Source organism: Garra rufa, chromosome 16, assembly GCF_049309525.1.
Source record: "Garra rufa chromosome 16, GarRuf1.0, whole genome shotgun sequence".
NCBI classification, from domain to species: Eukaryota; Metazoa; Chordata; class Actinopteri; order Cypriniformes; family Cyprinidae; genus Garra; species Garra rufa.
Window position 1 is genome coordinate 13,000,510 of NC_133376.1, and position 20,138 is coordinate 13,020,647.

General features: G+C 35.5%; 2 protein-coding genes across 2 annotated transcripts; one reads left to right on the forward strand and one right to left on the reverse strand.

Moving 5' to 3' along the window:
* The first annotated feature begins 3,538 nt into the window (after nucleotides 1–3,538).
* On the forward strand, nucleotides 3,539–7,626 carry LOC141287882 (sperm microtubule associated protein 2-like). The gene is made up of 4 exons (XM_073819977.1): nucleotides 3,539–3,752; nucleotides 4,701–4,842; nucleotides 4,960–5,094; nucleotides 6,997–7,626. Exons 1-4 carry the CDS (start codon nucleotides 3,655–3,657, stop codon nucleotides 7,108–7,110), a joined length of 489 nt encoding a protein of 162 aa, XP_073676078.1. The 5' UTR covers nucleotides 3,539–3,654; the 3' UTR covers nucleotides 7,111–7,626.
* A 3,003-nt stretch (nucleotides 7,627–10,629) lies between these two features.
* LOC141288809 (homeodomain-only protein-like) lies at nucleotides 10,630–16,402 on the reverse strand. Its single transcript, XM_073820976.1, has 2 exons — nucleotides 15,960–16,402; nucleotides 10,630–11,155 (listed from the first exon to the last, which is right to left on the reverse strand). Exons 1-2 carry the CDS (start codon nucleotides 16,119–16,121, stop codon nucleotides 11,078–11,080), a joined length of 240 nt encoding a protein of 79 aa, XP_073677077.1. The 5' UTR covers nucleotides 16,122–16,402; the 3' UTR covers nucleotides 10,630–11,077.
* Nucleotides 16,403–20,138: the final 3,736 nt, after the last annotated feature.

Consider the following 20,138-nt stretch of genomic DNA (forward strand, 5'->3'; position numbering starts at 1 on the left):
TCCCAGGATTCCTTTAGGGCTGTGTCTGGAGAGAATGGACTCAGGTAAAATCTGCATTTAAAACAAAACCTAAATATGGTTTCATCTTATTTTTCATTGAAAAATAGTTTAATATTATGATATTTTTGTTGGTTTGGTTTCTATTCCTGACAGAGCTTGAATTACAGTCATCCCATTTGGATAGGTATGTATAACAGAATTGAGTTTTCCTTTCATCTTTTCATAATTTGTATTGTTAAGAAACTGAATATGTTTGCTTGTAGGATTTCATTTCTAGCTCAACCAAAGATGTCCAAGACAGTCTGGGCCACAACACCTTGGTAAAACTTAAAAAAAAAAAATGTTTGCATATACTGTAAACTTGATTATAACCTAAAACTCTACTGTCAACCATGAGTACAAATATACATGAGGCCTATATTTTGCAGCACTACCTGAATATGTTTCATTCCTTGATCTAGCTGATTTATCTGTTGTGCTTGCATTCTGGGATTCAGGATACTGACATGGGGAAACCAGGAATCGATACGGCCGTTGTCTCGATCAGCACTGCAGGCCGTTCCGAGCCCCAGAATAAAGGCTCTGGCCCAGCCTAAGAAAGACTTCTCTTTCCAGATTCAGCTCAGGTAGCGAGAAACAGCACACCAACAGATGTCTTAAAACTTCCATTTTGTTTAGTTCTCATGTACATGTCGTTCCAAACCCGTAAGACCTTCGTTCATCTTCAGAACACAAATTAAGATATTTTTAATGAAATCCAAGAGCTCTCTGACCCTGCATAGACAGCAACACAGCTGAAACCCAGAAGGTCCAGGCTCAAGGCCCAGAAAGCTAAGGACAAATGTGACCCTGGACCACAAAACCAGTCATAAGGTTAAATTTTACAAAACTGAGATGTATACATCATATGAAAGCTCAATAAATAAGCTTTCTGTTGATGTATGGTTTGTTATAGGACAATATTTGGCCGAGATGCATCTATTTGAAAATCTGGAATCTGAGGGTGCAAAAAAATCAAAATACTGAGAAAATCACCTTTAAAGTTGTCCAAATTAGGTTCTTAACAATGCATATTACTAATCAAAAATTACATTTTGATATATTTATAGTAGGAATTTTACAAAAAAATCTTCATGGAACACGAACTTTACTTAATTTCCTAATTATTTTTGGCATAAAAGAAAAATCAATAATTTTGACCCATGCAATGTATTTTTGGCTATTGCTACTAATATACCCCAGCGACTTAAGACTGGTTTTGTGGTCCAGAGTCACAAATGTTAAAATATTCCATGTGACATCAGTGGTTCAATCATTATTTACTAAAGCAAAGAGAATGCTTTGTGTGCACAAAGATAACAAAAATAACTTTATTCAACAATTTCTTCTCTTCCATGTCAGTTTCAGGACCAAATCATGATACGTGAGTGTGGTTCTGCAGACGCAGGAGCTGTAAGAGTAGAAATTGTTGAATAACGTCATTATTTTTGTTGTCTTTAAGCACAATAAGTATTCTAGTAGCTTCATAACATTACGGTTGAACCACTGATATCAAATAGACTATTTTATCAATATCTTTACCACTTTTCTGGGCCTGAACGTGTCAGTTGCGTTGCTGTCTATGCAGGGTCAGAAAGCTCTCGGATTCCATCAAAAATATCCTAAATTGTGTTCCAAAGATAAACAAAGGTCTTACGGGTTTGGAACGACATGAGGGTGAGTATTTACTGACAGAATTTTCATTTTTTGGTGAATTAACTCTTTAAACGTAAATTAATTCAAAAAATATTTTTAAATCAGTGGCAACTCCAGGATTTTTAGTTGGAGATTTTGTTGTACAGTTAATGGGGTGCTAATAAAATAATCAAATTGTGTAGGAAAAGACTGCCTAAACAGCAGGTATCCAACACCACTGTTGGATACCTGCCATAGCACTGTTAAATGCATCACTGTTTATTGCATTTGATTTGTTTAATTTTACCTTAAAATATCCATTTACATGGTAGTATTAAGAGTGCAGTAGTTATCAGACATGTCAACTAACAGTCCCACCTACTGGATGAAACGGGTACTGTTTAAATTCTGGCTAAATAAGGGCTTACGACTGCTGTGAGCTAAACGAGTGAAACCTTCACACGGAGCGCGTTTGTAGTTTTAAAAATGTGTACAAAATGAAAACGGGCGTAGGGTCTCAAGGCATAGCATTTGACACAGCCGAAGCCGCGTTGCTGGACATTATTGGTGAAAGGTGTGTTTACATCAAAAATAACCTTTTCATTTTCATCAGCACTATGCTAACAAGTCAAACAATGTTCAAGAATTTATATTCAAACCTATATTATATGACATTAAAATGTGTTCTAGCATTTCGCTAGACGTAAGGTTATCCAAAAGCTACGTGCTCCAAAACAGTGGCAAAATTCGCATTTAGAAGATATACGCATTAAAAACCTAGTCTCTAATTTCCGCTAATATGGATCAGTAATTTTGATGACATCACCTTGCACTTCAGTTTGTCATTCTCTGTAGTGATGGGTCATTCTTGAACGATTCGTTCATTTTGAACGAATCTTTAATGTGACTCGAGAAGAACGAGTCGTCTCGGGGAGCACCGTGGCTTGTCGGACAATATTAGTGTTTTTACAGTATTTCTGTTTAAAGAACTTATTTCAAGAACAATAAATAATTTTACCAACCCCACACTGTAAAAAGTTTTCACCAGTTTTAACTTAAAAACGTTTCATTTCAACTCACAAGTTAAATCAACTCATTTTATTTTGAGTTAAAATAACCTGTAGTTTTAAGCTGATTTAACTTAAACTTTTAAGGCAGCTGCTGAACTTACGTTTTTAAGTTGAATCTGGTGACTTTTTACAGTGCAGTGGTAGTGTATATGAAGACAGTTGTGTGAGCTCAGGTTTAGCTGTTTCAGCTCATATGGAAAGAACGCTTAGGTTAATAATAAATGAGTTGAGGTCAGCATTCAGAATCAAGCATGTGACGACTGCTATTTACCTTCTACCCTTTTAGAGGAAATTAGAATTTCACAATTCTTTGTTCATTTTTGGAAGCTTTAGGTCGTGCATGTGTACAGGTCATACTTTACACCATACGTCATAATTTGATCAAATATGCTATTAAAGTGATTAAGTTATTTACTTTGTAGCAGTTCCTCTCTGCGTTTTTCAAAAACACTGATTTCTTTCTTACCCTGACAAATTCCACAGTCATATTATGAGGAAAAAGTGCATTAAAATTCTCTCTCTCTCTGCCCAACTGCCCCTTTTCCACCCAGTAGCCCGGTTAAAGACGCCCAAATCCTCTGAATGAGAAGGTTGTGTTTAAAGCCAGAGAGATTTTATGAGATAATGGATAAAATTAATTTGCTTCTCCGAGTCCAGCTGGCTAAGAGCGTTTCCAGCTCCGTTCTCCACCAGAGAGCATAAAAATCACTCTTATAAAAGTCCACGCTGAGAAATATGGGTGTGATTAGCATAAACACTCTCCAGATCCTAGTTTCACTTGTTCCTAGCGAGCATCCTGTAACACTCGTCCCATTGTCTTATTTGAAAAGGCGGATTTTCTCTCGGAAGTCAGACGTTCCCTCTGCAATCTTCCTGCAGGAAAGAGGAAGAGGAGGAGGAGAGGAGAAGGATGAAGATCTCCCACCCTTCCTCTCATGCAGGGCAGTACGAGAACATTGTCCGGCTAGCGACTCCCAAAACTCGAGGAAGAAGCGCCCAGGAAGTGAAGTAAGAGGTCAAACGAGAACCTGGACACATTTATGAGATCTTTCCATAACTAAATTTAGCTCCTGCTGAGGAGGAAGCCAAAATTCAACATCTGTTTTTTCAGTAGCGCTGCGTGTGTGAGAAAGAGAGAAGATCTGTCAGACAATAGACGACTGTCTGAGTGTAACCCCTGGCGAGTCTTGTGTTTGACCACAGAGGTCTTTTTTAACCGTAAATCACAATCTCAGATCTGGGCCCAAGCTGTTTTACAGACTAACATAACGAGTCACTTTTGTTGTCATTTAATTTTGTTTGTGAAGACTTTGTTGTTTATATTTTTGAGAGAAATTGTGTGGTAAATAAATCATCTGCATGCAGGCCGTTATATTCATCTCTGGATTCAGCTAACTATTTCTTTGCAACCTGTGGACTTCTGTTACGTAACATCTTTCGAACATGTGCGCTGCAAACTAGAAGAAAGCTTTGATTCCTATCAAACCAAAAGCAGATGATTTTTGCAGGTCTTCGGAAAAGCATTTCCATTACTTGAAATAAACAGTCATTAAACTAAAATAAAAAAATAGAAATATCAAACTTAAAACTTTATTTCAGCTAGTTGCCTCTTTACTATCATTCTTTCGAATCAAATATATAGTAATATTATGAAATGTTACTGTTTTATAAACTGTTTTCAATTTGTTTATGTTTTAAAATGTAATTTATTCCAGTCACGCAAAGCCAGAATTTTCAGCATCATAACTCCAGTCATCAATGCAACATGATCTTTCAGAAATCATCCTAATTTGCTGATTTGATTTTGTGGAAACCAATGCATTTTCCACAGGATTCAAGTCCAAACAGCATTTATTTGAAACACTATGAATGCCTTTACTGTCACTTTTGATTAATTTTAATGCATCCTTAATTTGTAATTGCTGAATAAAAGTATTGAATTCTTTTGTTTTTCAGTTCTCCACACTCATTCTTGTGTGAGCATGACTGTCCCATCTGGCATGTGAGTCCCACTGTAAGGAATGTGGTTGTCTCACCTCGAATCCTCCAACTGGCCAACCCCAAAACCAACCACCCCAACTTCACCAGCAACAGACAGGTCTGGACTTGAACCTCACTTTTAAACCAAGAACTGGTTCTGATGCTTTAATTCATTGTGACATTGAGTTTTATATATCCAAGCATCATTCACATTGGCTTGTGTATTTGTGTGCAGAATGTGCAGACATTCATCTCATGTGCAGCTCAAACAGCCAAGATGACATCCAGACTCGAGCAGCTCTCACTGCCCAAACTAAGAAAGAACAGACACTTCTATGACCCCGGACGACCAGAGAGTCCAATCCGAACCGTAAGAGACAGATGGGCTTTTCACACTGCACTTAATCCTGAGTAGGGATGTGACGATATTTCGTGGTACGATATTTCACGATGCAAAAATGTTACGATATGTATCGTAGAGTGAAGACGATACATTTACGATATGACGACAGTCTAATCCTATTGGTTGAGCTGCTGACGTCTCCTACTCTGCAACAGCGCTGCTTGTGCTTTCATTGCAGAATCAGATGCAGAAATCATTTGAACTGAATATTTAGTAGAGCAACATGAGTTCGGCTGAAACTGAAATTAAAGATACCCCGTCTTCACGTCCGACAGCATTTTGGTTTTACAGTCACGCGACAGTACGACGGTAGAAAAAAAAAATGACAGACAAAACATTATTACAGTCACGGTGCATGTTAAAAGATGTATTTTTAATCGTTTTATGAGCAGCAGCCACGATTTAAGCAGTTACCGCACAGATTTATTAACAACCAAAAGCACATTTCACTAAGCACATGCCAAGATCATTTAAAATAGGCTATAAGGGAGCTGTATGATCCATAAAATACGGAGAAAGGCTATAAATAAAGAAAAAAAATCCAGAAAATGCGTGTAGTACAGCCTGCGCAGGTAAAAAATACAATTATGTGTAAAATGTCTTAGTAAACTATGTCTGATATGAAAACTACGCTAGTCATTGTCCCATAAAATGACAAATAGCAAATAACACATATGTGACCCTGGACCACAAAACCAGTCTTAAGTCGCTGGGGTATGTTTGTAGCAATAGCCAAAAATACATTGTATATGGGTCAAAATTATTGATTTTTCTTTTATGCCAAAAATCATTAGGAAATTAAGTAAAGATCATGCTCCATGAAGATTTTTTGTAAAATTCCTACTGTAAATGTATCAAAATGTAATTTTTGATTAGTAATATGCATTGTTAAGAACTTAATTTGGACAACTTTAAAGGTGATTTTCTCAGGATTTTGATTTTTTTGCACCCTCAGATTCCAGATTTTCAAATAGATGTATCTCGGCCAAATATTGTCCTATCCTAACAAACCATACATCAATAGAAAGCTTATTTACTGAGCTTTCATATTATATATACATCTCATTTGTAAAATTTAACCTTAGGACTGATTTTGTGGTCCAGGGTCACATATAGTAGCCTATTTTCATTACGTTTCATTTATTTTGTTTTTGTAAAGTAAAATGAGACCTTGTTGTTTATAATACGTTTACCCCGAGACCGCGTCGTGAACACCAGCTCGACCGCAAAACACTTTCACTATGAGAGAAAGCGGCAGCCGCGCAGAGATTCCACCGCTTGCCGCGTCCCATGTGAAAGGGCTTTTAAACGGTCTTCAGACAGAGCGTGAACACAAAACGGGACCGTTTGAGAGCAGGGTCAGCGTGTACCGGATTGAGTCCAAAGAGCAAATACCCGTGCCTGTCACCTGCACTGCACCTGACAGATAAATATTATTCCACCGTTACGTCAGTTTTAGCGGTTCACCCGTCGGGTAGGACTCTGTTTCGCACACACATAGAATCTTGCATCGCTAGCAGGTTTAAAGAATTTTACATCTTGACAAAATTTGGCATCACCAAATTTGCATCTTTGCATTGACTAATCTTTTTGCGCATTCAGGAAAGTGGTCGAAGGTGGATAAAAGAGACTGATTAAAACACCAGGTGTAAACAGGAATGTGTCTCCAATGTCTACTTGTGATATTTTTGACAAAATCACATCTGAATACCAGGTGTAAACAGGGCCTCTGAGAGCCTTGGAATAAAATGAAAGAAAAAAAAAAAACTATTGGTCATTCTGTCAGTTGTTTTTGTTGGTAGTACGGCATGAAATCTGTCTGGACTCTCAAGTGTGGATTGATTCAGGCATCTTTGGCTTCTCTTACAGGTGTCTAGAGTAGCAAGAAACGCCACAGCGAGTGCTCGGATCCAAGCTTTATCCACTCCTAAAGCCCTCTCGAAAGATTACATCCCACCCAGAGAACCAACATGGCACCCCTGAGAAAACAAGACAGACCACAAAGCTGTGGTTTCCAGCACATTCATCATCTGCAGTTATTGTCACTTTCTTTTCCTATCAGGGGCTTGTTGATTGGTTGAGCTCTGGTTGCTTTTGCTCTGGTTTTCTAATCACGGTCTCAGATTTGGTCTCTGGACTACTTTTGACTGAAATTTAAGTACTACATTATTCTTAGCCTGCTGCCAACCCCGCCTGGCTCCCTAAACAGGACTGTGTTTTACGCCTATAGTGTTTCCAGATTGTCTCTTTTTTGGATTTCTGTCTAGCCGCTGCTTTCAATGAGAAACCCTATGAGAAAAATCTATGACTATAAGCATCTGGTTTGAACATCGGTGTAAGTTTTCATGCCTGGACTTTCATTCTGTAGTTCACTTAGATTTCACGTCTGTATTAGAATCATGTGAATTGATTCAAAATGAAAAAAATAAAATAAAAATGACTGTGTGCAATGACCAGTATTTCAATAGATGTATTGTATTTACTGTTAAAAAACAATAAACAACCAATTTTAAAATGGATGCATTAATGCATGCTTTGTTGTGATTCTTTAATTAACTGAAAATGAGTTGTCTGGCACATTTTGCCTGTGTTTGGACCCTGTCTGCTTGCTCATGTCACTACATGAGCCAGTTGGATCTCAAATCAGTCCGGTTTTCCTCTCTCTCTGTCTTTTTTCCCCCTGCTGTTCTCTCCAAGTCTTTCCTATTCCCATGATCCTCCTCTAACTCTCTCTCTGACCCATGGGTGACAGATTCCACTTGTGTCTGTCGAGTTGTCGTGGTGACACACAATGCCACGGCTCTCCGTCAGCCATTCAGATTCAGTAAACAGATCTAGTTCCTCTCACTGTATTAACTCATCAAACAGAACAGAGTCAGAACCTCATCAGACAGATTTAGAGGTGAACGATTCATGTGTAAATAACATAAGTAATCAAATGGGGGAGGTATTCCAACATATATAGTCATATTTGAATATAATAAAACTAAATATTGTGGTTCTAGCTTCTACCCATTTTGCAGCCCAGGGTGTTTCAGAGATGTATTACCAACAAGGGAGCATCAAGGATGCGTCATCAATCGGCCATATTGGCAGCAAAGAATGTAAACAATGCCACTGAACCGAACAAAACTTGCATATTTTACTGATTATTGCTGGTGAAAATGGTAAATTGTCATGTTTTTAGCTGCACTAATTGGTCGGACCGAGAACAACAATTTGAGTACTATAGACTGCCAAAAGTTACAAGGAGAACAGTGCAAAATCTGTCTGAGGAACAAAGGCATTTGTGGTTGGTCAAACTAAACCAGGATTTCCAGAGCAAGAATCTTGACAACATTCATGTTTGTTTCTATCATTTCCAGTCAGATAGGTGAAATATTAGGCTAATATCTTAATTAATTCTGCTTGTACGTATCTTTACCATCTATTCACTTTAGTTTGTCAAAATATTGCACCCTTCCTGCTTACTAAGTCCTTCTCTATATGATGCTTCTGCTTCCACGCATTTTTCCCTTGGTTTAGCAGAGTAACATAGAGTAGTAACGTTACATTAACCGTGCAATCCATGCTGTTGTTTACATCCAAGTATCTCCAATATAAACTGTGATGTAGGTGCAAACCCTCTATAGAGCTTCAAAACAAGACCAAAAACAACAAACCTGTGGATTATTGTGATGTTTTTTATCAACCGTTTGGACTTTCATTCTGACCCATTACCGAAGAGGAGCTTTCCATTGGTAAGCAAGTCACGTAATGCTACGCTATTTTTCCAAATCTTGAATGACCTGAGGGAAGATGTGGAGGGAAAATTATATAATACCATAAAATTAAATAGATAAAGTAGATAAAAAGAGTCATGAGAAATAATACCGCCAATGGTTAACCAGTAATTTGCCGGAATTTGGCCACCTCAGAGACACGCTAATGTAACGTTACCGCAAAAGCGTTTAAGCCCTAGCTAAACTGCAGGGTTGCCAGGTTTTCACAACAAATCCCGCCCAATTGCTACTCAAAACTAGCCCAGTGGCATTTTGAGGGGGGTCCCCCAGTGAAAACGTAAAATACACGTTTTTTGGAGGGGTTCCCCCGGTACAGTTCGCATTCCAGCTGATAAAGATAACGTTATTGGGGTCGTTAACCCGCTGACATAAAAAAATCACCCGCGGCAAAACCTCGGACTTGGCAACACTGCTATAACTGGCGCAGATGAAATCAATAAGTATTCGGGTGTTCTGATTGGTGCAGGAGGGGGCGGAGACTAGCACAATCAACCAATGACGGAGTGATATGGTCTCTCACTACACCTCGCTCTTTCTCTCTCTCTCCTCAGTTTATATAGATTTTCACTTATTTTATTTACCAAATATTTCTTATAATGCATTGCAGTTTCATATTTCTATCAAGTTCTAACTTAGTTGTATTATTTTAATATCTTCTAAAATATGCCAGGAAACGTACTGCAGTGTGTTTGTGTTAAACTCAGCATCTGCGCTGCAGTCAAATGAGCATGTTTGTTTTTCCGTTGAGGGTGTGGGATGTTTTTTCACGGCCCACTGCTCAAACACACACACACACACACACACACACACACACACACACACTTTACCACTGCAGTCAGCTTTGCTCTGCCAACCATTCAAAAGTGGCCTTGTCTGTCCATCCTTTGCTTACTGGATGTGTTTAAAGATTTAAATATTTCATGAAGCGCTGCCATCAGCTTTTAAGTCCGCCTGAGGCTTCACACTCTTTACACTGTTTCTCACATGGACTCGTGAGGTTTAGTCGACTCTTTCACCATCCTTGTCATCAAGATTTAATTTTAAAACCACCTAGGCTTTCCTTAACACATTTCAAGTTGGTGCCCAGGTTTGCAGATGCATTCAAAACGAGCTTATGCTACGATTTGGTCAGCTACCTAGATGCGGCCATATTGGCATTACTCCATGTAAACAACAAAAGCACTGATGGCATGGTTAATGTACTACTGAATATGTTGTTCTGCTAATTTATGCTATCTAAACCACAGACAAAACATGTGGAAGCTGCTAAATCATATAGCAAAGGACTTAGTAAGCAGGAAAGTGCAATATTTTGGCAAACTATAGTTAATAGGTGGTAAAGATGCGTACAAGCAGTAATAATTAAGATATTAGCCTAATATTTCACCTACCTGATCAGAAATGATAAGAACAAACATGAATGTTGTCAAGATTCTTGTCCTGGAAATCCTGGTTCAGTTTGGCCAACCACAAACGCCTTTTGTTCCTCAGACAGTTTTTTGCACTCTTCTCCTTGATTTGTTATAACTTTTGGCAGTTTATAGTACTTCAAATGTTGTTGTTTTTTCGCTCCGATCGATTAGTACAGCCCAAAACATGACAATAACTGACTGTTTCAGCAGCAGTAATGATGATGCATCCTAAAAACACTCTACTCTTTCATAGATTATGAAACTCTGCTGCCTATTTTACGAAGAAAAACTGAGAAGCAGAAGACACGTCAGTATGTTCTCCATTTAATCTCATATTAGTGTCTAGCACAAACAATTGAGATGATAAAGAGACCTTTTTGTTATTTTATAGGTTTATAAATAAAGATAAAGATAAAGTGTATCTTTGATGTTTCTCAGCTCCATGATGGTCCTTCTAATGAGAAAGCAAACAAGCTCTATTTGACACATGAAATTAAACCCTAACCATACAGATGTAATTCTTTATATACAGATGCTTACATTTAGTTTTATTTACGGACATTTAATAGTCATTATGGCAATAAAATATATATGGCATACATACACTTTGAGCAAAAGATTACAACTTAGATTAAATTAAAAAATAAAACTTCAGAAAACATTCTCAAATAAGAGAGACAGTGAGATGGTCTACTAAACAATCACTGGAACGGAAAGAGAGCAACGGCAAGAAAACAAGAACTTGAAGATCTTCCATCAGTCCTTCACTGATCCCAGTTCAGCAGGGAGACCTTCTGCTTTCCTCCACTGAGCGTTTCGAATCCTGAACCATTTCTATAAGACAGAGAGAGAGATAGAGAAAGATTATACTGATTGTTTGCAATATGTTTTCAGATTGTATGTTTACATACCATTTTTTGTCAGTTCGGATTCTGAAAGCTCTTTTTACATGAATGCAAGGTATTTTTGAAATAGTCAGATTCAAGTGTTTACATGTGTATTTAGTTCTTATTGATAACGTATTTCAGATCAAGCTCAGTTAGAATAATTGAGCTGTTTACACACAGGCTTTTCAATCCAATTAAACCATCAATCTGATTATAATTGAATGCATTATTTGAATCTTTTTCAGCACAAGTACTGAGTGAAGAACTGAGTAAATATTTCACTTTTACACACATACTAATCTTATGCTGATGATACACGGGGCAACTTTTTGAGCAATTCTATAGGGCAACTTTTTTTTTTTTTTGCAATATTGTTTGGGCACTTTCCCATTGAAAATGGGTAACAGATTTCTATCTGGATAATTTAGATCAATCGTGGGCCCTGTATCTCACCTGGTTGCCCATTGACGGCAACATTTGCCTAAGTTGCCCGGCAACATTGCTCAAAAAGTTGCCCAGTGTATCATCAGCCTTAGAGTGTCCCAAATTAGCTGATTTTCATAGAAACAGACAGCTCTGAGGTACAATGTTCTTTAACACAAGCCTTGCAACACACTGTCAGTGTTTTACATAACAAACCATGGGAGTATATAAAAAGCTTTGTATAAAATCCCCTTCTTTGGTTGGGTGATCATATATCCTCTTTTGAGGGTTTCTAAATTGCCTAAAATGTCCAGATTTTGGCTATGTTTTCATATTGTTTTCATACCTGCTAAAGGTAATGACTGAAAAGTAATTTGTACATAATTGACCAATCGTGGCGTAACGTATAAGGACTGTAGAGACCGTCAAAAGCAAAACAAAGCCAAACCCCAGACATTTCAGACAATTTAGAGGCGTGTGGTCACCCTATTTTTGGAACTATTTTGTTTGCTCATCTAAAAAACACAAACACACCATTATTTTTCAACAGAAGAACAGCAAACACTGTTCAAACAGCAGAAATAAAGCACCGTCATTCATCTTCACCACAGGTTTTAGTGCAGCATGTGTAGCGTTTGACTCAGAGCCAAACACTTGACATTAGAGTATCCACCCATCACTAACCCTACAGTACAGACACACAGCGCCTGTGTTTACTAGCCAACACGGCGAGCAGGCATGACCGGTTTACAAAGAGAAAGAGAGGTGTACACCTGTTCCTCATACCGCACCCTTTGCGTTTGAGTTTTTCTTAGCATTAAAATAATGCAAAGAGGTGATATCATTTCCCCCAGAGCTAGAACAGAGTTTGTTATTCAAACCATTTTTCCCCAGGTCAAATTTGCCTATGAAGTAAAGCCATAGACGAGACTGCGCTTAGCTTTTATTGGTTACATTTTCATGACAATTTCTCACATTCCTAATAGTCTTCAAACAGGGTCATAGAGTATATTAGCGTGGATTTTAAAAAGCCCTAAATCACTTAAAAAGGTCTTAAATCAGAGCAGAAAGTAATAAAGTCATTGCATTAAATGCTGCATACAGTCAGTGTCGCCAAGTCTGTGGTTTTCCAGCGGAATTGGGCTACTTTAACACTGTTGACACGGGTTGTTTTTCATGTCTGCGAGTTGAAGCAACCCCAATCATGTAATATTTTGCCCCTGAAATGAAAAAAACTTATATTTTACCTCCCATAACACGATTTATCTTGGTTAGATCCCCCCAAACGTGATTGGGCTAGTTTTTGAATAGATTTAGACTAGTTTTTGTGTAGCAATTGGGTGGATTTTGTTCTGAAACCTGGCATCCCTGTATACAGTGTTGACAAATGATAATCTGAACAAATGATAAAATGAAATATCTAAACAAAATGCAATTGGGTCCCCAAAATGCGACTGGGCTAGTTTTGTTGTGAAAACCTGGCAACCCTGTACACAGCGCTGAATATGATAATCTTCCTCAGTATTTATGTCCTGTTTTCCATGTGAAATATCTAAAAACAAATGCAACTGGGCCCCCAAAACTGCACTGAGCTAGTTTTGAGTAGCAATTGGCCAGGTTTTTTTGTGAAAACCTGGCAACCTTGCATACAATGATGAAAAATATTCAATCATCTTCAGTATTTTTGTCCTGTTTTCCCAATCAAATATCTAAACAAAACGCAATTGGGCCCCCAAAATGCGATTGGGCTTGTTTTGAGTAGCAGTTAGCCGGATTTTGTTGTAAAAGCCTGGCAACCCTGGATACAGTACTGAAAATAACAATCTTCCTCAGTATTTGTGTCCTGTTTTCCAATTCAGATATCTAAACAAAATGCAGTTGTACCCCCCAAAACAAAACTGGGCTAGTTTTGAGTAGCAATTGGCTGGGTTTTGTTGTGAAAACCTGGCAACCCCGCATACAGTCCTGAAAAATATTAATCTTAATCAGTATTCCACAAATATATGAACATCTTTAAATCAATATACACTTTCTTAAGATGCAAAATAAAGATGAGAAGTCTTGTTTTCTAAAAGGATAATTCAAATTAAGTGAGTTCACGTATAAAACAAGAACAAATATCTGTAAATGGGGTATGAAAACTTGTTTTCTATTTGAATTCAGTTTTGCGCATTGGCAGATATTTGCTCTTTTGATCAGTTTCACAGTTTCTGTCATTTTAAAGGATTCTTTGATGAACAGAAATCTAAATAAAACAGCATTTCCTTGAAATAGAAATCTTTTGTAACATTAAAAATCTCTTTACTGTCACGTTTGTTTAATTTAATGCATCCTTTCTGAATAAAACTATTGCTTTCCATCGGAAACCCCCAAACTCTTTAATAACTAAGACTTGAGCATGAGTAAATTTAAGCACTCTGTAAATACACACACCCCTAAAATAGTGAATTGCTAAGCCTGTTCTATTGTGTAGGATGATTTATCACAAAGGCGTTCACATTTTTTATAAGTGCACTTGGTTTTTCACAATCACAGTGACAGTAATAGACCAGCCTCAATATGGAATGTGTTTCCAGTAAAATGCTGCTTAACTTCACGCTGTCAGCACTGATAGTGTTGCTCACAAGCGCTGAAGTATCTGTTAGATACTGTAAGTAGATGCATTACATCATTACTAACTGCCCATTACATCATGACTCTGTGTGGGTTTTTAATGTGAAAGAGCATGTTTAGAAATCAGACACAATGCGTTTGAACATGTCGACCATATCCGTAAGAGAGTAGGCGCGTCCGGAGGCGCTCCGGGTCGCCTATTGTGCTCAAACACTCTGTTTATGGTCAGTGTCAGTTCTCCATTCACAAGCCCTTTGCCTTTTTAATGCTGTCAGTGTGTTATTTTGAGCTGGTGACAGCAAAACAGGAATGAAGACAATGCATGAGAGAAGCTTGCATCAAGGGTAATGTGGCTTAGTGGTTAAAGATGTCATGCGTTCACTGAAAAATTGTAAGCTCACACCCCAGAAGAGTTGATCCATCAACTTTCATTGTGCAATTAAACGTTGCAACCTCCTGAGGGACTCAATCTGTGTAAGTTAGGTCACTCTAAGCAATGAAAAACACCTCTCCAGAGGCATTATTATTTACTTTAACATTTATTGTCGTCATAAAGTTTCCCTGATCAAATAAAGTCAGGCAGTTGTTATGCAATAAAGGTTCATAATCCTTATGTCAAACCATATGTTGTTTGAACTAAAACGTACCATGGTATTACCATATTTTTGGACACACAGCATTGTAGTATCAAGTTTTTAACATTTGTAATTACACTGAGATGTAAAAGCTGTGGTGTAATCAGATATAAGTACCATCCCAGCTAACATAAATGTGACCTTAGACCACAAAATTTGTAGCAATAGCCCAAAATACATTGTATGGGTCAAAATTATCTATTTTATGTCAAAAATCATTAGGATATTAAGTAAAGATCATGTTCCATGAAAATATTTACTACATTTCTTACCGTAAATATATCAAAACTTAATTTTTGATTAGTAATATGCATCGCTAAGAACTTCATTTGGACAACTTTAAAATCGTTTTCCTCAATATTTTGATTTTTGCACCCTCAGAATCCAGATTTTCAAACAGTTATATTGTCCTATCTAACAAAACATACATTAATCGAAAACTTACATTTATTTAGCTTTCTGATGATGTATCAAAGTTCTAAAAAAAAAAAAAAGACCCTTATGGCTGGTTTTGTGGTCCAAGGTCACAAATATGTATGCTAATATTCACATAAATCAAGTTATTTCTTGTGAACGTTCAAAACATCGAGTTTTTTAAATGTTTAAAACAAATCTCTTGGTTAATATTGTAGAAACCATTAAGGAAAGGTTCAATTTTATCATTTTGAAAACATTATGGGAACGTTACTTTGAATGTTCTTTAACCCTGTGAGACTAGTAGTAAGTTTAGTAAGGTTAAAAAAACCAAACTGATGTCAAAAATGTTTTAGAAAACTATGAAAGCCGTATAAATAATGTAATGATAGATAGATAGATAGATAGATAGATAGATAGATAGATAGATAGATAGATAGATAGATAGATAGATAGATAGATAGATAGATAGATCTATCAACACTTTTTAAACTAGAGATTTTGTACGTTAAAAGCGACAAAACAAAACGCGAGCGCTGCCATTTGACCAATCAGAAGGTCGCGGCAAACCGCAACGCTTCCAATCGGCCAATCAACGCGACGCGTTTTCCAAACGTTCTAGTTCGTTGCGTAGCGTTCTACACGAGGATCTCACAATAAACTCACCGCTGTCTCCTCTTCGCTCAGCCCGCACTCCGCTGCGATCAGCATCAGCGTGGCGTCGTCAGGATGTTTGCTGACCTTGGTGAAATTCTCCTCCAGAACTTTAATCTGATCCTCCGCTAAATGCATCCCGTACATCGCCATCGCGGTTCCACTCGCGCTCATGTTTCAACTCCAAACAGACAAAATGCACTGGAAATAAAAAATCACAGCTCGACCGATGCCAGTCTCAGCGTCCCATGCAAATAAAGTCAAAGTTTGGAAAAAAAGCGCCAGCCTCCACGAGGAAAAGCTGTGGGTAAGGGAAAACACAAAGTCAGAGTGAGCTCCACGAAGCTGAGTCCGTTGACGCGTGTGAAACGCCTCTTTTCAGTGACAGCAGCAGCAGCAGCAGCAGCGAGTGCGGACGCGTCAGATGTGTGTACTGTACCTGATTATGGCCAAACTCCATCTGCTCAGCCTCTGATCATTCACAGCATTATGTAATGCCCTCCGGGTGACGTCACTGCGGGGCAGAAGTGTGACAGACCTTTGAATGTACATCAGACAATGAGATCACGCAGTGTTTACCTCATTAAAACATGTCTTAGGAATTGTACGTCACAATTAAAACAAATGAATGTGTATTTTATTTGTTTTGAAACCAGGAAATCATTACCATGCCAAAACATATACTTATACAAACAATAGTAATTAGTATTATGTGGATAAAATACACAAATGTGTGTGTGTGTGTGTGTGTGTGTGTGTGTGTGTGTGTGTGTGTGTGTGTGTGTGTGTGTGTGTGTGTGTGTGTGCATATATATATATATATAAATAAATATAAAAAGTATGTACAACTTTGTTATTATTAGTATTATTAAACATTAATAAATAACACTTATTAATTAATAATTTATTATGATTAACAATTGTGATAATAAATGTACAACAAAATTGTACATGTATTTTATTTTTCAATAATTCTTTTTAATAATAATAATAATAATAATAATGGAAATAATAAAAAGTAACAAAATTGAACATTGTTTTCAATGTATTTTTCTAATAATAATACTTATTATTATTTATTAATATGTTTATTATTGTTATTAATACTATAATTAAAAGTACAACAAAATTGTAAAACAAATGAAAACTAATTTCAATTAATTTTTTCTAATAATAACGTGTTGTTATTATTTATTAGTATGTTTTTAATAACAATAAAAGTACAACAAAATTGTAAAACAAATGAAAACTAATTTCAATAAATTTTTCTAATAATAATAAGTGTTGTTATTATTTAATAATGTTTTTTAATAATAATAAAAGTACAATAAAATTGTACATTTATTTTTTATTTTTCAATTTAGTTGTTTAATAATAATAATAATAATAATAATAATAATAATATGAGTTCTTGTTATTTATCAGTATGTTTAATAATAATAATAGGTGTTTTTATTTATTAATGTTATTTATTAATTAATGTATTTATGAATTTATAGTGTTCATTATAGTAATAGAAATAAAGATAGGTATTGATATAATTTATTATTATGTTTAATAATAATAAGTACAACAAAATTGTACATAGTTTTTTTTATTCTGGTAATAATAGTTGTTGTTATTATTATTTATGAATATGTTTAATAATAATAGGTGTTGTTATTTATTAATCTTATAATAATAATAATAAAATTGTAATAATAATAAAAAGTACAATAAAATTGTATATAACTTATTTATATATACTATTTATTATAATACATTATTTATACTATTTATTTATTAATAAAAAATAACAACACCTATTATTAATATCAAAAACATTTTGTACATATATACAGAGACTTTTATCATTTTTAATATTAATTTAATGTAAATGTTACATTTACTGGATTACCAAAGTACTAAAAATGAACTAATTAAATAAATAATGAATTTAATAAAACAACAATAAAATGCACTAGTTTATTCTAAAATAATTATATAATTATTAAATAATTAATGTAATTAATAATTAAATAAATGAATAAATTAATTACTAATTAAATGCATCCATTTATTTAGTAAAATTCAATGAAAACACAACCTTTATTGTTTAAAATATCTGCTGTTTTAATTGTTTTCAGCCCATTTTCTCCAGTGCTTTTTCATAACAATATGCTGAATTTATGAATGATAATGAATCATGTATTTCAGATACATTTAATTCTTGTTTTATTGAATTCATTATTTATTGAATAATTACATTCGGAGTACTTTGGTCCTCCAAATAATACTATAATGTATGAGTGCTTTAACACTGTTATTCAATAAATAAGCAAATTAATTATTTTTATTATATGTGACCGCAGGACCACAAAACCAGTCATAAGGGTACATTTTTTGAAACTGAGATTTAAACATCACCTGAATAAATAACCTATATCCATTGATGTATGGTTTGTTAGGATAAAACAATACTGGGTCGAGATACAACTATTTGAAAATCTGGAATCTAAGGGTGCAAAAAAAAATCTAAATATTGAGAAAATCGTCTTTAAAGCTGTGTAAATGAAGTTCTTAGCAATGCATATTACTAATCAAAAATTAAGTTTTGATATATGGTAGGAAATTATTACAAAATATCAACTTTTTTTACATGTGTTATGTGAAACTCATGCGGGCTGTCCAGCATTTGTCAGCAGTTTGATTATATCTAGTTCGTACAAATACTGTTCTTGTTTTGAAGTTCTAATGAAGTTCTTTTACTGATTATCTCTCTTTCATATCCGGTACTAAATTCAATCCGCTGGGTGTTTTTGCAGATCTGTCGGCTGTTTCTCCAGCAGTTTACAGCACGTGTGTTGTGTTTGTTCATGTCATGACTGTGAAGCTTAAGAAGAATGCTGAGCGGTGAGTTCTCTGAAAACAGAAACACCAGTCTGTCATGTCCCGAAAACACATGTCTGTAGAGGAGCCTGCGGGTGTTTGTCAGAGGAGAACTCAATGGAAGGGGAGGTTTCTGTAGAGGAGGAGAGGAAATGGGGGACGCCGATATCTAGACTCCCACAAAGAGACCACTGGACCCTCTGGACTGATTATATATCACTTTACATGCTACACATCCCCTATAGAGTACACACACACACACACACACACACACACACACACACACACACACATCCTCGTCCTGTGGAGCTGCATTCTTTTAGCGGTTATAACTTATGAAAAAAGTTGATGTCTGGAGTTGTTTAAAAGAATGGATTTTCATACAATATGTAATTTTTTTGTGTGTTTTCATGATGATCTATCCAACATGTTTGTGATATAATTTGATCTGCTTCTGTCAGATTCACCTGTTCAGGTGAATGAAACGGTTAACACAAGACTATTTCTTCTTGTAGGTCACTATGTGGAACTACAATAAAAAATTTTTTCCTGTTTTTATTTTATTATTTTTATATTATTATTTATTTTAAAATCTTTAAAACTTCAAGTTGTTTTCCGTTAGTTTGAGTGATATTTGTGTCATTGAGATACTATTGTCCTTTTTTGGTAACACTTTAGATTAGGTAACACTTATTCACTATTAACTACGACTTATTAGCATGCATATTACTAGAATATTAGCCGTTTGTTAGTACTAATTAAGCACATATTAATGACTTATTCTACATTCCTAATCCTACCCAATACCTAAACCTAACAACTACCTTACTAACTATTAATAAGCAGCAAATTAGGAATTTATTAAGGGAAAAGTCGCAGGTAATAGTGAATAAGTGTTACCTATTCTTAAGTTTTACCATTTTTTTTATTTTAAATTTAAAATTTTTATATTTTCATTTTAACTTTAGTCAAAGTTTTATTCTTTTTCTGTGTTGTCGTTTCTGTTTTATTTTATTTTATTTCAGTTAAAGTTCATTATATTTTAAGTAACAAAAAAATTCATCCCAGTTTTAGTATTTGAATTATATGTTCTCTCACTTTATTTATAATCGTTATGGAAGCCCGTTTCTGCCACTGAAAAACAAATTTAAAAAGGTTATTGCAACTTTTTATCTCACAATTTAGAGCCCCCCCCCCCCCCCCCTCAGAATTGCGAGATTAAAACTCAATTTTTTCATCTTAAATTAAAAAATTAAAAAATAGAAAATCATTTGGATTTTATTTATTTAAATTATAATTTCTGAAGTCGCAATTTTGCAAAAA